General features: G+C 51.6%; 1 protein-coding gene across 1 annotated transcript in view; it reads right to left on the bottom strand.

Moving 5' to 3' along the window:
• The window catches only part of Stk10 (serine/threonine kinase 10), a 91,228-nt gene that overhangs the window by 29,701 nt on the left and 42,081 nt on the right, over positions 1 to 19,446 (bottom strand). Inside the window, exons 3-7 of the mRNA XM_028756530.1 lie at positions 18,652 to 18,700; positions 15,285 to 15,434; positions 6,003 to 6,075; positions 4,758 to 4,952; positions 4,249 to 4,330 (exon numbers count right to left, since the gene is read on the bottom strand). Of these exons, the coding sequence (XP_028612363.1) occupies positions 4,249 to 4,330; positions 4,758 to 4,952; positions 6,003 to 6,075; positions 15,285 to 15,434; positions 18,652 to 18,700 (549 nt within the window). The remainder of the gene's footprint in view (positions 1 to 4,248; positions 4,331 to 4,757; positions 4,953 to 6,002; positions 6,076 to 15,284; positions 15,435 to 18,651; positions 18,701 to 19,446) is intronic.

Below are 19,446 nucleotides of genomic sequence, written 5' to 3'. Positions count from 1 at the left end.
AGGGGCAGAGGGAAAGGAATACTGGAAGTTTAGGGGCATCACTGGGTTGGAATTTGCTCATCTGAGGTTCATGGGAAGAAGGCTCTGCTGACCCCACTGCTGTTATCAGAAATCTTATTTGTGGATGAATGGTGTCAACAAAAATGTTGGAGAGCCGGGCAGTGGAGCCTTCCTGAGGGGAGGTGTCACATTCAAGCTGGGACCCAGGAGACATGTGGGTAAAGTTAGGGAAACTCCAGGTCCAGAGTGTTGGGCAAAGGTACAGCCTCTAAAGACCCTGAGTTAGGCTTGGGCCTGGAGGCTGGGGCCTGTGACGGGTACGCAGACAGGCAAAGGGAGCAGGGAGGGAGGGAGCCTGGGCGGCGTGCACAGCCTCGGGCAATGGAGAGCCATTCATTCCCTGGTAACTGTCAGCTCTGCTACCCAGGAGCACGTTACTCTAGCTTCTGCATGTTTCCAGTGGTCCCGAGTGGGCTTTTCACAAAACTCACCAACGGATCACCAGGATGTGCAGAGTTAAGTGTGCTGACTAGGAGACAGGAGCCAAGCCACCTGGGATAAAATCCAGCTCTCAGTGCCAACCTGGGCAAGTCAAGAGAGCCTCTCTGTGCTTTAGTTTGCTTATCCGTGGAGTAGGGATAACAGTTTGGCTGTTCTATGTGCAATATAGTGAGTGTTCAAAACAGCATCGTCACCACCAACACCACCACAGTCACCATTATTACTGTAACCACCACAGCCCCATCATCATAATCACTACCATCGCCCGCTAGATGGTACCACCATTACTGTCCTGACCGCAGTCACTCACGATCACCACAGCCACCATCACCAGCCAGCAGGAGTAGGAGAACAATCTGGGCACCTTGTCACATTCCCTGTCATTCCTCTACCAGAGAGCATAGCTCTCTGGGAATGATGAGAAGAGCCAAGATCCCCAGAGCATCTGAAATCCATAACACAGTGCCCCGCGCAGGACACTACAGGACACTGCGCTGCAGCAGCTAAGGCAGACATGACAGAAACCGGCAGTGCAGGCCCAGCCCAGGCTTCTCAGAGTACAAGGCTTTCTCACCAGGGCACCCTACATATTGACCAAATTAGTAGCCATTGAGGAGAGCCATCTGCTCTGCCTACATGGAGCTCAAGGTCCCTGGGAGGAGGGGAGGGAGGGCAGCGTTTCACGGAGGCCCAGTTAAGCAGGGCAGCTCCCTGCAAGGGGCCCAGGGCAGGTGGCTGGTGTGTGGGCAGCCCTGCCAAGGCTGACTGGGCCTTGATTTGTGTTTAAGCTTTGAAAGACAAGAACAGGCAGAGACACTGCTGCATCGGCCCACCACCTCTAGGTGGGGCTGTAGAGAAGCCTTTCTTCCTGACTCAAAGCTTCCTGACCCTCAGACAGCTGGACCCAGGAACCTCCCAGAATAGCCAAACCTGGACAAACACTCCATATGCTGCACCAGGCAGGCTGTTCCAGGCATTCATGACCCTGCAGAAGGGCAGATCAGAGCTGGCCTCACTGTCTACCCAGAAAGAGGAATGGCTGCTCAGAGCCAGCTCTGCTGAAGGTTCCAAGCTGCCAGCGCGGAGGAGGCAGCATACAGTTTGCCAACTGTCACCTGTCTTTGGCCAGGATCTCTGCTGTCACTGAAACAGATGTCCTTTCCAAGTGAGCTTATTTTCTCTCTATGCACTAAGAAGCCATTAGGGGACAACGCTCAGATCAAAGTATGCTCCCCTCACCTGCCGCCTGCCCCCTTTCTCTTTGTTTCTGTCTTTCTTCATTTCATTATTATTGTTGTTATTATTATTACTATTATTATTAGAAATGCTTTATTTTTATTCCATGTTCGGGTATTTTGCCAGCATGCCTGTCTGTGCACCATGCACATGCAGTGCCTCTAGAGACCAGAAGAGGGCGCTGGATCCTATGGGACTGGAGTTACTGACACTTGTGAGCCACCATGTGAGTGCTGGGAATTGAACCCAGGTCCTCTGGATGAGTGGCCAGCGCTCTTACCTGCTGAGCCATCTCTCCACCCCTGCTTTGGACCTTTTTTCTTTCCTCTACTCATTAGAAGCAGCGTCTCAGAGTGGCCAAGAGCACAGACTTCAGAGCCAAGTCACTAGAATGAGGACAGGAGCTATCACTGACAGCTCTGTGACTTTGTGCTAGAGGCGTCTCTGGTCTTAGCCATGGTAGCACAGAGGGAGCTGTTTGCATGGCAGTAGGAGTCAGAGAGTGCCACCATAAATGGGTAGGTGTGATCTTTAAAGAGACCCTCTGCCACGCAGTGCCCCTAAGGGTCCCAGAGTTTCCCGATGATAACACTGCAAGCCTAGACCAGCGCACCTCCAGCTGCCAGGTCTTGCCCACCATGATGGACTGAGACCCTCCACAATAATGAGCTAAAATAAATCCTTCCTCTATGATGCCTTTACTGGGTATGTCGTCTCTGCAGTAAGCAGGGCAGGTACTAGCCATGCTAACGAGGGCTCTGTTTAGGGGGAAGGACTGGAAGGAACCCTGTTTACAAAGTTCCTTCTAGAACAGACTTGGAATGGGAGTGACCTCATGGAGGTGGTGCATTCTGGGCCTGTTCTGAAGGCAGAGAGATCCTGCTCCTGATATGATGAGAGAGGGGCGGAGAATGAGAGAGCGCGCCAGGCTGCCAGGGACGAGATGGGCAGCCATCGCAGAATGCACCTGAGGAGGGGGCTGAGGGCTCTGTGTGGAGGGGTGAGGCTCAAGTGGCTCTGAGCATCCAGAGAGACGCAGCGACAAAGGTCAGGGGTGGACTGAGCTTGAGGCTCGAAGCCAGGGGAGAGGGGCACAGGCTGGCTTTGATCAGTCCAGCAGACAGAGGGAGCAGAGAGCTCGGAGCTCATTCCGGTCATCAACTGTGCTGGGTGGAATGAGGCAGTGAGGGCGTGAGCAGTGGGCAGGAAAGAAGGTGCCAGCCAGGTTGTGACAAGTGACAAGCCTGAGCTCACTGCTACCTCCAATCCATGAAAACTGCTGCAGAGCCATAGGACAATGTGAGAGCATTTGCACGTGCGAAGCATCGCGCACAGACTCCTCCTGGCTCTCCATCCCTCCGTCCGACGGAGGGAGAAACAGAGGCACACAGGGAACTCCTCACACTCCTCATTTCAGATCCAGGTAATCAACTGCTGCAGGACACCGGCCAGGGATTTGTGCGGACGAATGACTGAGCCATCAGTTCCGGCGAGCTTGGGTGGCTTAGCCACACGGGATACAAAAGGACAGGGAGTGACAGCACCCCAGGAGTAACAGATACAGGGCCGAGGTGCCCACAGCCAAGACCTGCTCCAGTGACGCCATTCCAACCAGGTAACCTCGGGCAGGGACTTCTCCTCTGAGCCCACTGTCCCCAGGTCTGTCAGACCCCTGTATTCCTCCCACCCTACACTTTAATAACAGGTACCAGAGAAGCCCTAGCCAGTCTGGGGGCACCTGGGTAAACTGAGACAGGGCTCCTTCCCTCTGCCCTGTGCTCTTCCGCTGCACACTGAGAATCCCCTGGCAGACGGTGCTTCAGCTAGGAAGTGGAATTCCCAGCTCCTGCCAAGGCTCCGGGCGACAGCTGGTCTCTGCCCTGACAATGTCAGGCAGGCCGGATGCCCTGGCACGGGAAGTGCCATTTACAGGAAGCAACTGGTCCCAAGTGGCTTGAGGCCTTTGCACCTGACAGTGACAACAGTCCCATATCCCAAACAAACACACCATGCCAGAAGTGGGCCTTGAAGAAGGCCACACATTTGATTTTGAACCAGAAGTATGAAAGGAAAGTCAGAATCTCCCAGTCGATAGGTCCACTTCTGTTTTGTTCTTTTCTTTTTTGAGAAAGGGTCTCTCTATGTAGCTCTGGCTGGCCTGGAACTTGCTATGTAGACCAGGTCTTAAACTTGCAGTGATCCTCCTGCCTCTGCCTCACAGGTGTTGGACTTAGAGGTGTGAGCCACCACATCTGGTTTTTTGTTTTGTTTTGTTTTTTTGTTTTTCGAGACAGGGTTTCTCTGTGTAGCCCTGGCTGTCCTGGAACTCACTCTGTAGACCAGGCTGGCCTTGAACTCAGAAATCCGCCTGCCTTTGCCTCCCAAGTTCTGGGATTAAAGGTGTGGGCCACCACATCTGATAGTATACTGGACACACAGTACCTCACGGCTGAGCTAAGCACTGGACCTCACCGGTGCCTTTGAAGAACAATGCAATGAATCCCTGCTCACCTGCAGCAGCTGTGCGGCGCTGGGCCGGGTTTCTGGGTTCTTATCCAAGGCTATCTTCAGAAAGTCTCGGAACTCCACAGACCTGGAGGACAGGCACGAGTGAGTAAGGAGTAAGTCATAGCCCGGGCACCATGTACTCAGGGCTGGGTGTTCGGAGACAGGGTCCACAGGACAGCCTTCTTATCATGCACATCACTGTCCAGGACACAGACGTCTAAGAGGAATGTAGACTGGCCAAGAAATGATCCTGGTGGTGTCAGAATCTGAACCCAAGTCCCCATGGCCAGCCCTGGGCCATGTGGCTGCTTGGGCTCTGTTCCAGGACATTATCCCGGGACATAAAGGGACCCCGTCCTGGCTAACCCACCTTGCTCTCACATCTGAGGTTTTCTATAGTTCAGGCGGGCAGTTCTGAAAGGCCTGGAGGTGCCCCACCGCCACCCCACCTCCGACATTGCCCTGGCTTTGGAGTGGCTTCAGACCCTCCATAATTACGCGGCTCTCCTTACCACTTGGAGGGTGTGAGCAGGGTGGGAGGGTCCGACTTGGCGATCTTGAGCAGGACCCGCATGGGGTTGAGCTCGTGGTGTGGGGGCTCGATCTGCGCCATCTCAATCAACGTGATGCCCAAGGACCAGATGTCAGCCTTGTAGTCATAGGGGGCGTCCTTCATGGTTTCGCACAGCACCACCTCAGGGGCCATCCTGAGCCAACCAAGCAACAATAAGGGCTAAGAATTGGGCCCCTGCGGGTGCTGCTCGTAGCCTCAGGGTCTCGAACACCACCAGCACCACACTGGAGGTTGGCAGTATTTGAAGCCATGGTTTGAATTACTGGCATCCCATTGTCTTCCTCAAAGGTCTCGGCCCGCTGCAGTTCCTGGAGCCTGCCACAAGGTGGCAGCAGCCATCCAGAACAGAGTCCTGGGGAAGGGGCAGGTGGGTTGAGGGCAGAGGGGGAAGGTTCCAGCAAAAGACAAACAAGGTGGGACAGTGGGGTAGACAGAACAGGACAGCACAGAGAGAAAGGGGGGATGGGAGAGAAGAGAAAGGAATAACGGGAGGGGTGGGAGAGAAAGAGTTAAGAGTAGTAAGCAAGCGAGGAAGGGGCTGAACACCATGGCCAGTTGTAAAAACAGAACACAAAGTAATCAGGTGTGAAACCGAGTGAGAGATTGGGCTTGGGGTGTCGGCCGGATGCCTGCACTGCACGTGTGGGAAGGTGGGGGCTCATCTCCACACGTCTGCAGGCCAGAGCAGGACTTCAGGCGTCTTCCTCTACCAGAGAGCTTTCTTCACATAGGTGTTTTTATTTTAAGTTATCGTTTTTGAAAACGGATGAGACACAACAGGCGAGAGAGGCCCCGGGAGGCGTCTCATGAGGACAGGAAGTGAATTTACAGTGTTCTCACGTAGCCCCGCCCATAGACAGCACCCCAAACTCAGGACATGTGTTAAAAGAACCAAGAGCTGAAGCACCTTTTCAGGGACTCCGTTTAGTTTATTAGTGGGGTGCTTTCCACTGTAACCCTGGTTTATGGATGACGGATGAGATGTGGGGAAGAGAAGCCACTAGTGCTCGGCACAGGAGTACCCGAAGGAGAAGCAGACACTGGACGCACACACGCTGAGCGGCTGGCTCAGGGGCTCTGAACTGGCGACGTGTGCCCCGACCCACAACCCACCCAGAGGTAATGGGGTGCTAGGCTTGCTATGTAGCCTGCTAATCAGTTCCCCAGAGGCCCCACAACTCACCAGTAAGGCGTTCCTATGAAGGAATCTCGCTTTTGCAGAGTTTTCAGATTCTTGGCAGACACGCCAAAATCAGCTGCAAGACAAAAACCACAGATAAAAATCACCACTGAGGGACTCTTCTCCACCCACACCCTTGGGGTAAAGTCCTAGGTGTGGACTCGGAATGCACTTGCCGGACTCAGGGATGAAGCAAGTGTGCTTTGGGGTTGTGGTTTTTTTTGTTTTTTGGTTTTTTTTTGAGACCCTGTCTTTAAAAAAAAAAAAAAAAAAAGGCCAGGCTCACTTGATCTAGTAACCCTATTAATCCAGTTATGAATCTATGAAATACCATTAAGTACAAATAGTTTCAATACTCATCAGTGTGCTGTTCAAATACCCACACCCTTGCAACCAGAATTACAGAACTGTCATTTAAAAAAATCAACATTCTTAAAGGCATTATCTGTAATCACTTAGCTTTGTCTCTTTCTCTCCTTTTTGGTGGCTCCTGGTTTCACCTTATCAGGTTCTAGTCCCATCCGGGGCATGTCCTCCTGTCAACTTGACACAAGCTAGAGTCATCTTGGAAAGCGGGTCCTCAACTGAAAAAGCACGCCTCCATGCAGACTGTCTGCAGGGAAGTCTGTACAGCATTTTAAAATTATTCATGTGCACCACAGACCCCTTTCTGTGCACATGACCCATCTCCCCTTCCCTCTTGAAGAAAGTGTGGGTCTTCAAGCAGTCCTTGAGCACAGAACCTCACGGCTGAGCTAAGCATGAGGTTCTGGAGGGTCACAGCTGATTGCTTCCTGTTCTGTTTTCACCACTCGACGCGGTGTTCACCCCCTTTCAAGATTGCTCACTACCAAGCTAAGACATGGACGGTGCCCGTGCTAGGGTTCACATATGGAGAGGTCAGAGGACAACTTGTGAGACTCAGTTCTCCTTTTCCACCATGTGAATTCCGGGAATGGAGCTCGGATCACCAGGCTTGGCAGCAAGTGCCTTTACCCACGGAGCCATCCCTAAGTCCCGACTTCCTCTCCTGTGCATCTCCTCTCTCTCGCCTCCTGTGCTGATTCCACTCCAAGCCATCTTTATAAAATCATAAACTCCACAGTAGAAGTGGACTAGTCCTGACATACTTTCCTTTTTTTTTTTTTTCCGAGACAGGGTTTCTCTGTGTAGCCCTGCTCTGTAGACCAGGCTGGCCTCGAACTCTCAAACTCAGAAATCCACCTGCCTCTGCCTCCCAAGTGCTGGGATTAAAGGCATGCGCCACCACTGCCCGGCTTTTTTTTTTTTCCTGACATACTTTTCATCACTAAATCCACACAACCCCCAGTTTGTCTTGGATCGAGGTCCCTAAGAGTCTAGGGGGCTCTTCAAGCGATCGAGGGTCACGGCATGGAGCTATCTGTCCAGGCACAGGAAACGACACAGAGGATGGTTGGGGGTCAGGGTGGAATAAGCTAGCTGGAGAACCACAAGCATGGTGACACCCAGTGATGGCTTCCCCTCTGTGGCACAGGGATGCCCATCTTGGTCCTTTAGAGCTCATTTAGGGGCTGTCCTGAGGATCAAATTCACATTTACAAAATAGCTGCACTCCCAGCTGAGGTCATCATGAGTCTCCACACAGAAGACTCCAGACAGGAGCACCGTGATACTCCCAAGGACAGGCTCACCCTGAGAACCTGAGGCCTTGAGAGACTGAGGTGTGGGCTGGAGAGATGGCTCAGCAGTTAAATAAATCTGAGAGAGAGAGAGAGAGAGAGAGAGAGAGAGAGAGAGAGAGAGAGAGAGGGAGAGAGAGAGAGAGAGAGAGAGACGCAGACACTGAGGTGAAAAAGCCTCTTCCGAGTGTGGCCATGAAGCAGCTCTCTAGGCCCGAGAGTAAAGACTGGTCACAGGTCCATGGAGACTGGTCACAGGTGTGTGTGTGTGTGTGTGTGTGTGTGTGTGTGTGTGTGTGTGGTGTGCATGTGAGGGGACAGGACCAGGGCTGCTAAGGGTGTGGTTCGGACACAGGGGCCCCCCCCAGCCTGCTTGGAGAGTGGCCCCTCAAGGGTTCCTGGTAAGAATGGGGATTGGGCTTTCCTTCCTTCTGGCTGAGTCAGCCTAGATACCTGTGAGCCCGTTTCCCCACAAACACCACAGGCAGGACGCTACTCTTGTCTCCTGGGAAAACACTGGCTGAGACCTTGGAGTGAAGCTTCCAGAAGTTGGCTATCCCACTCCCACCCCACCCCCCTGGCTTTGCTTTGCCTTCTTCAAGAGGGAAGGGGAATTGGGAAACCACCAACTTCCACAATGACAACTGGCCCCAGGGCCACACCGGAAGCAGGCACCAAGTGAACTTTTAGGGGAGCTGTTATTTCTTCCTCTTCATAAGAAGGGGCCCAGTGTGAAGGGTGGGATGGTTCCTCCCAACAGCCCAGGACCTCAGACATTCTGTGAACACTCATTGGGGTGGCTTGTGCTGGAGTTCATGAGAGAATCCCCTGAGAGGGTGGGAGGCCATCTCAAGGTATCTTGACCAGCCTGGTCGGATTCTATTTTAGAATAAGTTAGAAACAGGGTAGCGGGTTCAAGTGGCTCTCCCTGACAGAATGGAGCTTCTGTAGAGACACCTTTTGTTCCACCCACAGCTCTAGCCCTGACAACACTCCTGGAGCAAGAAACCCAACCAATTAGTTGAGGGAATATTCTTATAGACACAGCTAAGGGACCACACCCACAGCTAAGGGAGCACGGTCTCAGTTCAGGGAGCACGATCTCAGCAAGGGAGCAGTCACAGCTAAGGGAGCACAGTCACAGCTAAGGGAGCACAGTCACAGCTAAGGGAGCACAGTCACAGCTAAGGGAGCAGTCACAGCTAAGGGAGCACAGTCACAGCTAAGGGAGCAGTCACAGCTAAGGGAGCACAGTCACAGCTAAGGGAGCACAGTCACAGCTAAGGGAGCATATAAACTTTGCTCATACAGCCCAACCCCACCTGCTATCAACTCCAGTCTGGAACTATTGCTTGGGATGTTCTAGAAGTAAGTCATATATCTTAAATAACATCCATTATAGAACATGACTATGGTTCTATTTTACCACTAAATGTTGTTAATCGCTTACATGCCTAGCTTGTAAACTGAACTTTTGCCACCAGCATGCATGGATGCTGTGTAGAGGGTTCTGACCAACAGTACTGTCAGGTATCCACTGTGGGCCGGAGGTTGTGTTCCTACGGATAAGCAGAGACTACTGGATGCTTGGCCTTTTATTTTATATGTATAAGTGACTGTCTGCATGTATGTATGTGCACCCCTGCATGCCCAGTGCCTCTGGAGTGAGGGGGACCCCTGGGACTAGAGTCACAGGTGTTTGGGAGCCACCGTGGGTCCTTGGAATTGAATCAGTCTTCTGCAGGAGTAGGAAATGTTTGTTCGTAGCATTTCTCCTGCCCTGCATTCTCTGTTACATCTTATTATTTTTATCTTTCTGTGGGAGGAGGGCAAGTGTCACAGCGTGCATGTGAGGGTCAGAGGACAGACTTGCAGAAGTCAGTCTTCCCCTTTCCACCACGTAGGCCCTGGGGATAGAACTCAGGTCACCAAGATAGGCAGGAGCAGGTGCCCCACTGTGTGCTGTTGTCAGTAACTCTGGAACTGGCTACAGACGTCTACAAACAGATTTAGAACATAGATAGATGGTTCCAGAAGCAGCATTCGGAAGAATGGCAAACTGGAAGCCACGGAGCTCACTCCTGGAGCTCAGAGGCAAGTGGTTAAGTTATGCGGCTCCTCGGCTATGAAATAATATGTAGCCCTAAAAAAGGAACAAGGCTGTGCCTGGAAGACCTGACCGGAAGTTTACCTGTAACCCTCTGAGACAGACAGTGCACGCAGCAGCATCCCAGCCGCATTTAAAAACCAACCTCTCGCTGGGCAGTGGTGGCGCACGCCTTTAACCCCAGCACTTGGGAGGCAGAGGCAGGTGTATTTCTGAGTTCGAGCCCAGCCTGGTCTACAGAGTGAGTTCCAGGACAGCCAGGACTACACAGAGAAACCCTGTCTCAAAAAAACAAACAAACGGCCGGGCGGTGGTGGCGCACGCCTTTAATCCCAGCACTCGGGAGGCAGAGGCAGGCGGATTTCTGAGTTCGAGCCCAGCCTGGTCTACAGAGTGAGTTCCAGGACAGCCCGGGCTATACAGAGAAACCCTGTCTCAAAAAACCAAAAAAACAAACAAACAAACAAACAAACAAAAAAACCAAAAAACAAAAACAAACCTCTGTATACTGCATGTACCAGCGTCTCCAAACTCAGCTGCGCCCAAAAGCTCACAATGGTCAGCTCCCCAGATGCGGGGACAGAGCACAGAGGCCCTCGATCTACTTATTCTTTTGTCTTTACACAGTTTTATTCTTTAAACCATTTTTTTTTTTGATGGAGTGCACTGTTTTTGCGGTTTAGAAAACAGAAACATATCTAGCAATGCTATTGGGTTTTTTTTTTTCCTCTCTCTCTTATGTAAAACACAGGATGTGGTGAGGGAAGACTCTGCAGTCTGCTGGGGAGTATACATGCTGAGAGGAGAGAGGAGAGGCTGAGGCAAGTGTGAGCTAAATGGGACACCACGGACCAGCAACTCCCAACAGGAGGCTCCAGGAGCCAGAAGCTGGCACACTCCTGGAATGGCTGGCAGGCTGGCAACATGATACAACACACTTACTACCCAGCCCAGAGCTTCCACAGGTAACCTGTTTTGCATGTGTATGATATAGTGGTGCCCGAGAGCAACACTCAAGGATACGGGAAACGGCGGATACGGCGTGATTTTAAAAGGCCGATGAGAACAGAAGCACAGAAAGACAAAATCTGCAACTTACCTGAGGATCTTCAGAAGTAGAGTGAGGGAGGTGGGGAGGGAGGAGGAGTGAGTCGGGAGAGCAGAGAGGGGAGCCCGGAGCTAGGATGGGTGAGCAGGGCGGGGTAGGGGGAGCTGGGAGGACCAGGAAGGAAGAGGGATGAGGGTGGGTGCCCGGTGGAGCCGCTGATGTTTTAAGGCAGTGATAATAACCGACTGCCTCAAAATCAAATCGATTTTATATGTTCTTCTAAGAGACAGCAGGCAGCTGAGAGGATGATCACAACAGCCACACAGTCTGCTCATGCTACCCCGAACCCTGTAAATGTCTGTGCTTCTTGTGTTTCCATTAAAAATAAAAATATATATATACACATATTTAAAAAGAGTCTTGCCGGGTGGTGGTGGCGCACGCCTTTAATCCCAGCACTTGGGAGGCAGAGGCAGGTGGATTTCTGAGTTCGAGGCCAGCCTGGTCTACAGAGTGAGTTCCAGGACAGCCAGGGCTACACAGAGAAACCCTGTCTCGAACCCCCCCCCCCCCCCAAAAAAAAGTGAAAAAGACAGTCTAGAGGCAAGGGCTACAATTGATTGAAAGTACTTCCCTCTACCCAGCATGCTCTGGGCTTGAGTCCCAGCACACACAAATATAAAACTGAACAAAAATACATAGATACTAGTTTCCCCTGGATTCACACATGTGACTTTCTGACTTCACTACCAACGGTGTAATGATGAATACCTTGATGTTCATGCGTGGTGCCCCTCCCTGGGCTGGCCCTATCTCTTTCTTAAGAGACCTCGCTACATGGCCCTGGCTGGTCTGTAACTTTCTATGTAGACCAGGCTAGATTCTAACTCTGCCTGGGATTAAAGGCAAGTACAACTACTCCCAGACACTAGAAGTACTTTTTATACATGTATAAATATCTTTTCTTGAGGATAGAAATATTTCCTGCACACACTGGAAAACAGTTATGTTGAAATGTTTGAAGATATACAGGTTCTGTTCCTATGCCCCCGGGTGATCAACACAAGCACAAGACACAACAGCTTCTCCCCGGAAGTCAGGTAGTATAGAGAGAGTAAGGTGCTGGGTAGGGATGAGAACGCCCCCATAACAGCCAGGCTCAGTCACCTGAAGCCCAAAGGCTCTCGCCACATCGCGTGGTGAAAACTGTCCCATCCAAAAACCATACAACAGTAGCCAAGCCCCTCATGGATCCACAGAAAGCAGGTCTTGAAAAGGCCATGACCTACTGGGCCAGGGGTGGAGGAGAGGAGTGGAGGCTCCGGGGTTCCCGGAGGTGAGGTCACCTTCCTTGAGATCCCTGATAGGGTTGCAGTAGCCAGTGGCCCAGCTGGACTCATTAGCAGGAGGCTTCTCCTAATTACAGGATGATCTGCCCTCTCCGAGGGTGTCATGGCAGCAACACTACCAGGCAGGGAGGGGACAGGATGCTAACGTGATCAAAGACACACTGCTCCATTCCTCTGGGCCTCAGTTTCCTCAAGCCCTTGTTATCCAGCCTTGAGACTGGAAGGACTACCCTTACCGAGACAAGCTTTCTATTTTATTTTCTGTACATTTGGGGCAGCAATATGTGGCCCATTAACAGAGGCTGTTTGCTCAGGCTCCCCGTCATATTTATTTATTTATTTATTTATTTATTTATTTATTTATTTATTTATCTGTCTGTTGTTGCCTCTCATCTCCCCTCATCACCCCAAACCTCAACTGCAAAAGGAGTCTTCTGAGCTGGCTTCCTGCGCCAACCCCCTCATTCCTACATGATTCTCACAGGCTGAGAACAATGACTTGTTTCTCTGCCCTAATCCTCTCTTCCTCTGAAAAGCCCATCTTGCCCACCACACTAACACTGAAAGGAAGGAGGGCTTCCGCATTGAGCCCTGGCCCCTCCCTCCATGCCAGAGACCTACAAGCTGGGCCAATCACAGCACGCACTCTTTAATGGCAGAGACTAGTCAGCTGAGCTAGGCTGGACCAATCAGAGCCCTTCGCTAGCATTACTGACACTGCGGCCTCCAATGGGCTCTAGCGCATCTTGCCGGTGACTTAGGAAATGTAGAACTAGGTCTTGTCGGAATCTTCTAAGACTGGGGTTCCCTAGAAAGGCAGACGCCAGGGAGGCCGAGCAGTGCTCTGTGTGGCTCTAACCAACCACATACTCCTAGCTGCCTCTTTTTCTAAGTTTGGTTCTAAGAGATGCGCCTTCGCTGACTGGCTGGTTTTATGTCGTCTTGATACAAGTCAGAAATTGACAACCTCAATTAAGAAAATGCCACCGTAAGACCTGGCTATACATGAGGTAGCCTCCATGTGGGAGTGTTCCCTTTGCTCCACCCTCACCATCGACGCAGTCCGGGGAGCTGGCTACCGAGTCATGAGAGCAGGAGAACTGGTCCCCTTCTCAGGAGAGCAGGCCCCGAACCTCACCTGGACAGCACAGCAGAGCTGGCCCTGTGGGCATGAGCTAGAGAGAGCTGGCCCCACCACCACAGATCTGTGGAGTGGGCAGGCTGAGGGGAGAGTCCAGTTCAGTCTGCCGACCATGCTCAGCCTGGACTTTTCCCGAGGTCAGCCAGGACAGAGGCCACGTGTGTGCTGGTCCTCTCAGCTGTGCAGGAGGGTCGACCGGGTGAAATGCTTCATTAAGTCACCCCTGGTCAGGAGGCAGCCCTCTGAATATGGAAAAACAGGCTTAAAACGGGTAGGCGACCTGACTCTTCAAGGGCAATGTAGATCCTTTAGTTCCAGAGGCCACACCCTACCAATAGCCAAGTGTCCTAAGGCTGCGGATTTTCTTTCTGCGTAAACACAATCCCAGTCAGTCCAGGATGGGGCAGCTGGAGCCATGCCAGACTTAACTACAGAGGGAGCCTCTGAGGAAGGACACCCGAGACAACAGCACGTACTCATCACAAGGCAGGAGCAGGTGCCTAGTACCCGCCCCGTATGACCCTGCTGTCATTTCACCCCTACACTCATCATAACCCTTCCAGAAGGATCCACTGGTATACCTACACTGCTATTAAAGAGATGGGATCTAAACCAACAACACTTAATCGCACCACACAACAGAAGTGGCAGAGCCAGGATTTGAACCAGGCTCGTCTGAGTCTGGCTCCGCCCACTTTACATCCCTCCAAGTCTTCTCTGACAGGGCATGTGTACAGATGTCATCTCCTACACCCTTACCTGGGAGAAAGAACTGCCAAGCAATTCTCTCAGGAAGCCCTGAGTTGTACAAAGATATGAGGGTAGCCAGAGGGGCCTCAGACAGTTCCACATCTGGGTGAACCCCAGCTCCATTCTTGCTTGCTGTGTGTCCCAGGGCCGGTCCTGGTCCTCTCTGAGACCTCTGACAAATGCTGCAGAGCACACCTCTGACTGACTGTGCCGTTTCTGCCTCATATTACCCCTCAGTTCTCATGGAGGCTCTACGGCACAGCTTCTCGTATATCCCTAAAATCAAGGCACCCACTGGAGGAAGTAAAAAGGCTGACACTTCTATGCTGGAGGGGCAAGGTTAAACGTGGGGAATGCTGCAGTGAACTGGTATCAGACATTACTGGGCACCGGAGCTGAGTGCTTATCAAGTGAGTCGGAACCAGGGTACCAACCCTGTGGCCTGAGCTCTCTCCACCCTCCTGCACCCTGAGCCCAGTAGATACTTGGATGTACACACAAGCACTGAGGGGCAGCATGGACCAATGTGGTGGACATGTCCAGATAAAGAAGTCGCTGGTACTTCCAGGCTCTCTCCCTTGACCCCTCCTGTGCTTGTGGATTGTCTGATATGCATGTGCTGTCCATCAAATGGCAGACTCACAGCCATGGTACTTAATGGTGCAGAGAGAAAGATGAGAGGCTGTCAGAGCCACGCCTCTGGGGAATGATGCTGGGAGAGTACACATGTGGTGACTAGCTAGAATCTTACAAAGAAAAAGGAGATTTAAAAAATCAGTTTTGGTACTCAGTTGCCTCCAATCACACTCATGGGTGTATCTGTGGGTTTGATCAATTGTGTACTGAAAATATTTTGGGGGAAACAGCAAGATGGCTCAGCGGGTAAAGGTGGTTGGATACACGAGCCCTCCCACGGAGTCTGTCAAACCGGAAGTGAGGACCAGGCCAGCACCCCGGCTTCTACTCACAAGATTCAAGAAACACCTTCACACCCCCAGTTGTCTCCATGCTGCCAAATGTCCCCTGACCCTGGCTGAGAAGCACTACAGTAGCTTGCAGTCCAAGGATGCAGGGAGAATTGTTGGTATCTTGGAGGCTGTAGGGTGGCTGTGTGATGATCCACTCACTTCCGGGCCGAGGTCCCGCCCCCTTCAGCAGCACCAACCAGGTGGGACCATCAATCAGGACACCCCCACTCAGACACTGCTTGCCCCTCTGGCCCTTCTTACCCAGCCTGATGTCCCCCTCGAGGGTCATAAGCACGTTGCCAGCTTTCAGGTCACGGTGGATGATCCTCTTGCCATGCAGGAAGTTGAGAGCCTCCAACATCTGGCGGCATACGACCTGAATCTGGGGCTCCGTGAGGCCTCGATCCAGCTCTGGAAAAGAGGAGCGATCACTGACAACCCTCGAGGGGCTAGCACCAGACCATTTCCTGGTTGACACCTGACCCTACACAGTACCACCACCAGGCTCTTGCTAGATCTGCACCAGATCTTCTCTAGGCCAGCAGTGGGAAGCATCTCCAGGAGCCTGTTGGCATACAGACCAATTCTGTCCCCACACTACAACCACCGGACCGACAGAGCTGTTCTCCCTAGCATACAGATGTGGCTACCAAGGCACAGAGGGCTACTTGCTGAAAGTCACTTTAGAGACTTAAGGCTTCAGGGTTCAGGTTCACAAATAACCCACTGAGATGCAGGGCACACATGGCAGAATTCTGGGTGCCTTGGTCCACTTTGCTGTGGCAACTGATACAGAAAGGGTTCATGGAAGTCCCAACAGCATGGCATCACCCACAAGGTCCTTGTGCTGTGTCACGTGGTGAGATAGCAAGTGTGCTAGCGGGTCACTGATGTCCCCATGGGGACTGCCTCAGGATCTCATGGAACTCTAACTTCCTCCCAGACCCACCTGCAAACCCTGTCTGTGGGTGAATCTGAGGATTAAGTTTACAGCACATGAGCTTTTGGGGGACACACTCAAGCTACAACACAGTAGGTGCTTCTTATGGGTTAGGGTCACAGGTTGGTGCTGGGTGCAGAGCGATGCTTAGGACCCAGGTGGGGAGAGGGGAGGGATGTGCACAGACAGGCCAGGACACACAGCAATCTCCTCTGAATGAATGAGACCCAGGAGCACAGAGCGCTTGACCTCAGGGCACAGGCAGCCCGGGTCACAGAGCCAGTAGAAACAAAGGCTTGGCAGTGGCACCAGGAAACGTGGGGAGGTTGAGAGGGACCAGAGAGCCATCAGGTCACCAAGAGCCTTCTAGATGCTGGCTGGGGACTCTTCCCAACCATACAGTGTTTGGAGACAGTCCTCTTCTGAGGTCAAGATTAGTAGACCCGAGCAGGTGGGGGGCAGGAAAGGCTATGCAGAAGATCCAGAAGAGAGTGACTATCTAGTCAGGGCCTGATGGAACGGGACTGTATGTCTTTTCTGTGGTGGCTGCATGCAACTGGAAATTCAATATGAAATCCAATATGAACTGCATCTGGGTAGCCAGGCATGCAATTGCGGTTTGCACTTAAAAGCGTCCCTCTAAGCTGGAGATGTAATTCCAGCTTGGAAGGTGGAAGGTAGAAGCAGGAGCATCAGAAGTTCAAGGTCTTCCTCAGCTCCACAATGAGGTAAGAGGCCAGCACATATGCACACATGCACACAATACACACATGCACACATGCACCTCTGCACATACATGTGCACACACATGCACAAGAAGAAACAGAGATACTCTTTCCAGATCTATAACCAAAGATTAATGAGATACGTCTTGGGCAGGCATTGATCACAAAGCACTCTGGTTTGGGGTAAGGCTTGATGTTGTCCCCAGTGGCTCACGTTCTAGTCTCTAGTGTGGGAGTGTGCAGGTAATGGAGCCTTTAAGAGGGGGTAACTAAGTCTAGGTAATTAGATAAGGAGCCCCTCCCTCAGAAGAAATAAGCCTGGCCTTAGATAGTTCTTGCAGGAACCAGAAGTTATATATAAAAAAAAAAAAAAGTAAGAGACTGGTCTCGGAGGTACACACTTTATAATCCCAGCACTCCCGAGGCAAAGGCAGGAGGATCTCTGTGAGTTCAAAGCCAACCTAGTCTATATAGTGAGTTCCAGGCCAGTTACTTAGTTAGACCCTGTCACGACAGACAGACAGGCAAGCAGACAGACAGACAGATGGTAGATGATTGATTGATTGATAGATGGATGGATAGATACATAGATGATAGATAGATAGATAGATAGATAGATAGATAGATAGATAAGATAGATAGACAGACAGATAGATGATAGACATAGACAGACAGACAGGTAGAACAGGTAAGACTACCCTCTTAAGCTCTCTGACTTCCTGTCTCACTGTCTCATCTCTGTCTGTTCTCTCCCATTCTAACACTTGCCATCATACGGCCCTTAGAAGCCACCCCATGAACTCTCAGCTTCCAAAACAAAGCTTTAAAAGCCTTTCCTCTTTAAAAGTACCCAGCTCAGGTATTTTGTTGGGCCAGTAGGAAAAGACTTAGACACAATATTTTCTTTTTCTTTCTTTCTTTCTTTCTTTCTTTCTTTTTTTTTTTTTTTTTTGTTTTTCGAGACAGGGTTTCTCTGTGTAGCCCTGGCTGTCCTGGAACTCACTCTGTAGACCAGGCTAGCCTCGAACTCAGAAATCCACCTGTCTCTGCCTTCCAAGTGCTGGGATTAAAGGCGTGTGCCACCACCGCCCGGCTGACACAATATTTTCTTAGCATTGATATCAATCACTCTTTGCCAAGGGCATCAAGACCTGATAACCCTCCCCTAAGAGTAGAGAGTGGGTGGGCGCTGGAATGAAGGAGTCTCTGAAAGCCCTAGTGTAGTTGGGGTGAGATCATTGTCTCTTCCCTAGCAAATAGGCCAATGCTGTTTGGGGGGCTCGTCTGTTCTCACAGAAGTGGGCTCCTGATGATATCTTTTGTCTGTTTCTCTCACTCAAGTGCTTCCTTCTGCCTTCAGTGTGGGGTAATTGCCAGGTACTGTGTCTCGCTTTGGACTCCCCAGCCTCAGGACCTCGAGTCAAATCTAATATTTATAACTCATCCAGCTGCAGGTGTTCTGTGATAGCAGCAGTAACAGGCTAAGACACTTTAGTGTCCCACCCAGTGTCACACGGAGGGCATCATACATACATGGTCAAGAGGGTTTAAAAGGGGGAAAAGCTGACATAAAGACAGAGTATCTTGAACAGGAAGTGCCAGCAGTCACCCCATACCCCCAAAAGATGCAGGGAGTGTGTCTTAATTAAGGTTTCCATTGCTGTGAAGAGACCCCATAACCAAGGTAACTCTTATTAAGGCCAACAATTCATTGGGGCTGGCTTGCAGTTTCAGAGGTTCAGTCCAGTATCACCATGGAGGAAGCATGGCAGTGTGCAGGCTGACACGGTGCTGGAGATGGAGTTGCGAGTTCTTGATCTAAAGGCAGCCAGGAGGAGAGGAGCTTGAGCACTAGGAGTCCTCAAGGCCCGCCTACACAATGACACACTTCCTCCAACAGGGCCACACCTACCCTGACAAGGCCACACCTCCTTTGGGTCAAGCATATTCAAGAGAGACTTACCCAGCATGATGGCATCCACAGCTCCCCCGGGGCAGAACTCAATCATGATCTGTAAGAAACAAAAACCAGAACAATGAGCCGGTGCCATGCCATGCACTTCCGTGTCTGCTCCATCCACCACTCCTGCTGGGGGCGTGTCCATTTGCCCATTTCCTCCCTACCATTCTCAAATTCACAGAGCCTGATACCCAGGAAAGATGACACGGGCACTTTATCATCCCAGAAAAGAAAAAACTAAGTTGCCACAAAACCAAGGCTTCTACAGCCAGGCCCAATGGCCCACATGTTCCTCCAGCCTGCCCAGAGTCAGCCCTGCAACCTATGCATGCTCTAAGTCCCAGAGCCTCAGACAACCTCCTTACCAAATCCAGGGTGGCCATAGCTCAGAGAACCCTATGCCAAAGCCACCTGCCAGAGCCCTGCCAGAGCTGAGGCTGACTCAGGCCATCAGAGTATCAGAGCTGAGGCTGGGGATGGAGGGGAGTTAAGCTCAGATTTACAGCCAGAGGCCCAGAAAGTGTGTCCTATCGAGGCCATGCAGACTGGCGGCAGATCCTAGACTGGAGAGCAGGTTTTCTGACCCCTAGTACATTTGGCCAGCCAGCCAGCCAGCCAGCCAGCCAGCCAGCCAGCCAACACACAGACTTAACCACATACCTAACAGGTGATAGGTCTGAGGAAAACCAGCAGCAGCTAGTACAGGGAACCAAAGAATAGATGGTTTCTTCCTGGCCAGTCTCATCCCGCTCCTCCTGGAGCACTCTCATCCCGCTCCTCCTGGAGCACTCTCATCCC

This window comes from Grammomys surdaster, unplaced genomic scaffold (genome assembly GCF_004785775.1).
Source record: "Grammomys surdaster isolate TR1022 unplaced genomic scaffold, NIH_TR_1.0 126121, whole genome shotgun sequence".
NCBI lineage: Eukaryota > Metazoa > Chordata > Mammalia > Rodentia > Muridae > Grammomys > Grammomys surdaster.
This window is presented reverse-complemented; position numbering and strand designations above follow the sequence as displayed.